Raw genomic sequence first — 3,407 nt, forward strand, 5'->3', positions numbered from 1 at the left:
CCTTTAAATCTAGTGTTTGCAAAATAAAAAAGTGCATGCACTCTCAGTATCAAAAATTATATAAAACGACGGAGCCTTCCACAAGAGAGAGAGAGAGAGAGAGAGAGAGAGAGAGAGAGAGAGAGAGAGAGAGAGAGAGAGAGAGTATTGATTGTAACAAGCTCTGTGTGGTGGTGGTGATGGTGGTGGTGCTGGAGCCGGATGCCTCCTCCCCCCCTTCGCTGCTACTACCCACCACCACCATCAAGACCACCTCCCGGAGTCCCCAACATTCCCCACTCACTCAGTCACTCTCTCTCTCTCTCCCTCGCCTAGCTATCCTCTCTGCCAGTGTTGGGGCATACCTGTTTATATATGCTCTCATTCAGCCTATACTCTGCTGCTATGCCTCCACGATATCCCAATCCCAACAGTCAACGTCACCTACCTCAAAGCCTATACGCTTTCAAGATTGAAAAGTAAACAAGAAGTATAAACAATCTCATTGAATTCCCCTTTGTATACCCAAGACCGTACTCGACAAGGCAGAGTATAAACAAGACGTCATTGCAGCACCAGGTCATAGCAGACCCTCGTTAAATGAACGAAAATCACACACAAACGGCATGCTTAACTCGAATTGTCACACTGCCCTATAATCGGCCTACTTATTTTACCTATTCTTCGTAGGATTGCAATCGTGTACACTACCAGAATAAACAACTGGTCTGTTTGGTGACTAACACTTGAGGGGTATCCTTACAAACTTAAACTTAACAGGGTGATGCGGAGAAATTATTCATTCAGAATTAACCTAGTTATTATCGCAGGAGGGTCGTTTCAACTAAATTGAAATGATTTTCTGTCATACCACGGAATACTACGGAAAAAATCTAGGATTGTTAGTCAAATGCATAGGCCTATTGCAACAATCATCGAATTTTTTCACGACTCCACATTTCGTAAATTACTAGGGGCACAATTAAGATGGGCAACCAATCCACAGATAAAATTGTTTTGTAAATACTAAGGACATTAATGATGGGTACCAATTCCACACAAAACAATCTGGTCAATTTGTAAACAACACGGTTGGCCATCGTATTTAATACAGAAAGTAACAACATAGCCGTATTATAATCTGGCTACCTTACATAAATATATGTATACCTATGTAGGAATTACATACAGGTAAATAAACATTAACTAAGTACAATAACAAAAGCCGACGTGATCTCTTGTGTGATTTTTCATTCATAAAATGAATATCTCTTGGGGACATGAGCAAGGCCATGATTATCTGGTCTTTCAATAAAAAAATAAATGATAAAATGACTTGAGAAATCACTGGCTCGAAGCTGTTCACTTATAACTTTGTTTCTTGTGCAATTTATGTTTTGCGTAATATAATTTCCTAAAGATATATATATATATATATATATATAATATATATATATATATATATATATAATATAATATATTCCTTAAAAGAAATAAATTAGTCCTCCTTTAACATACGGCGTCCTAGACCTTTGCTTCTTATAAAATTTGTTTTGCATCATACTACAATTTCCTAATATATATATATCTATATATTAATATATATATATATAGATTTCTATATATAATATATATATAATTATATATATATTATATATATATATTCCTTAAAAGAAATAAGCTAGTCTCCTTTCTCTTACCACTGCAATGTCAACATTTTAACAAGCACCAATTCAACTAGTTATACGAGTAAGAGGAAACTTAACACTTAATTCTTAACTAGTGGTAACGAGCATAAGGAAACTAGTAACACTTAATTTTAACTAGTTGTACAGGTGTAGGGCACTAGGTACTAACACTTAAATCCTAGATCAATAATAACGAAACCTTCCTCTAACACGATCTTTGACAAGGCAGAACATTAGTAAACCATTATTTTTCTGGCGCTGACAATAAAAAAAAAACTCGACTGCAGAGTTAACGGACTTATACATGGCATGAATGATGATGCCCTTCGGAGGATTACTGAAGAATGCTGCCTGGCCTGTCGTAATGACACAAAACATAACGTTTGCCATACTCATTATAGAACACTTCATACTTATAAATTCCCTGGGACAGGCAACGGCTAAAACATAAAAGGCTTGCCTAAATATGATGCAAAGATGGAATCAAAGATGGAATATCATATACTTGACGTTACGCCCATCACTCTTCTATGTATTAGCAGCCTTGATAATCCTGACGCCCTCCAAAGGTAGTACCCTGAAACTTAGCAACCTAGATAATCCTGACGCCCTCCAAAGGCACTACTACTACTACAGGACGAAAAGGAAACTTTATGATTCTTACCCGCCAAGCAATGGGCCTGCGACCCTTCTTGGTTGAACTTTCGGCACAGGATGGTCATGAGGGAAGGCGTGGGGGTGGGGCTGTGGGGATTGTAAGCATGGGCGTGATCATAGAGGACTATGGGAACGCACTGGTAGAGCCTTGCGAGCCTATCGCCTCCGTCGTCGGCGAGGTGGCGAACGACCTGCGGCAGGCTCAGTTTCCCCGACGCCAGGCGCCTCAGCATGAGGGACGGCAGGCCTACGCCCACGGCGCCGCGGATGTGGCCGCTGCTGTAGTCTTCATTGCCCCTGCAGTCGAGCACAAGCAATTCGGAATGTCGTAGGGCGTCGCACAGAGTCCCTGCGTCCACGGCCGGCACCGACACCACCACCCCTCCTCCCCCGGACATATTCATATTGCTACAACCTCCTGCTGCCTCGCCATCAAGAGAAGGCATGGCGGCGCGCACTCGACGGCACTACTACTACTACTTCGGAATCGACCACGACGACGACGAGGGCGACTTTCGTCCGCATGGGGAACAAAACGGGACGACGACGCAACGATATATAAGTATATATATATAATATATGAGAGAAGAGTTCCTGGGCGGCGGAGACGTCGTCGTGCGACCACCACCAGTTGTAGCCTACAAAAAAAGATGCGACTGCTTTTATCGCCAGTCTCTCCTCTCTATCTCTCTTCTACACGAACACACAACAAAGTCAATAACGAAATCACTCTCCTCTTCTCCTCTCCTCTCCCCGAAAGCACAGCTCTGCTACTACGCGTCTTCACTCCAAGCAGACGTACCACCATCTGAATTAGCAGACCATTGAGAAAACGTCCCTAGTACGGTGCTCTCGACGTCATTATCCGCCGGCGTCCAATCGCAGCCCGGATACTCATGACGTGAGCCAATGAAAACCCTCCCTGAGGTTCCGAGCTGCACGGCCAATGGGAGTGCGCTCGGCCCGCCAATCACGGCCCGCCTTATTCTATTACGTCATATTATCTCCAAATGGAAAGCAATACCAAATAGCGCGGGAAGTAGGGAAAACATGAATCAATCCCACAGGGAGTGGAAAGTACTG

At 42.8% G+C, this 3,407-nt stretch overlaps 1 protein-coding gene across 1 annotated transcript in view; it reads right to left on the reverse strand.

Moving 5' to 3' along the window:
• The window catches only part of LOC135221874 (dual specificity protein phosphatase 7-like), a 39,595-nt gene extending 36,474 nt beyond the window's left edge, over positions 1-3,121 (reverse strand). The window contains exon 1 of the mRNA XM_064259832.1: positions 2,332-3,121. Coding sequence (XP_064115902.1) covers positions 2,332-2,770 — 439 coding nt within the window. The 5' untranslated portion in view covers positions 2,771-3,121. The remainder of the gene's footprint in view (positions 1-2,331) is intronic.
• Positions 3,122-3,407: the final 286 nt, after the last annotated feature.

This window comes from Macrobrachium nipponense, chromosome 3 (genome assembly GCF_015104395.2).
Source record: "Macrobrachium nipponense isolate FS-2020 chromosome 3, ASM1510439v2, whole genome shotgun sequence".
Taxonomy (NCBI): Eukaryota; Metazoa; Arthropoda; class Malacostraca; order Decapoda; family Palaemonidae; genus Macrobrachium; species Macrobrachium nipponense.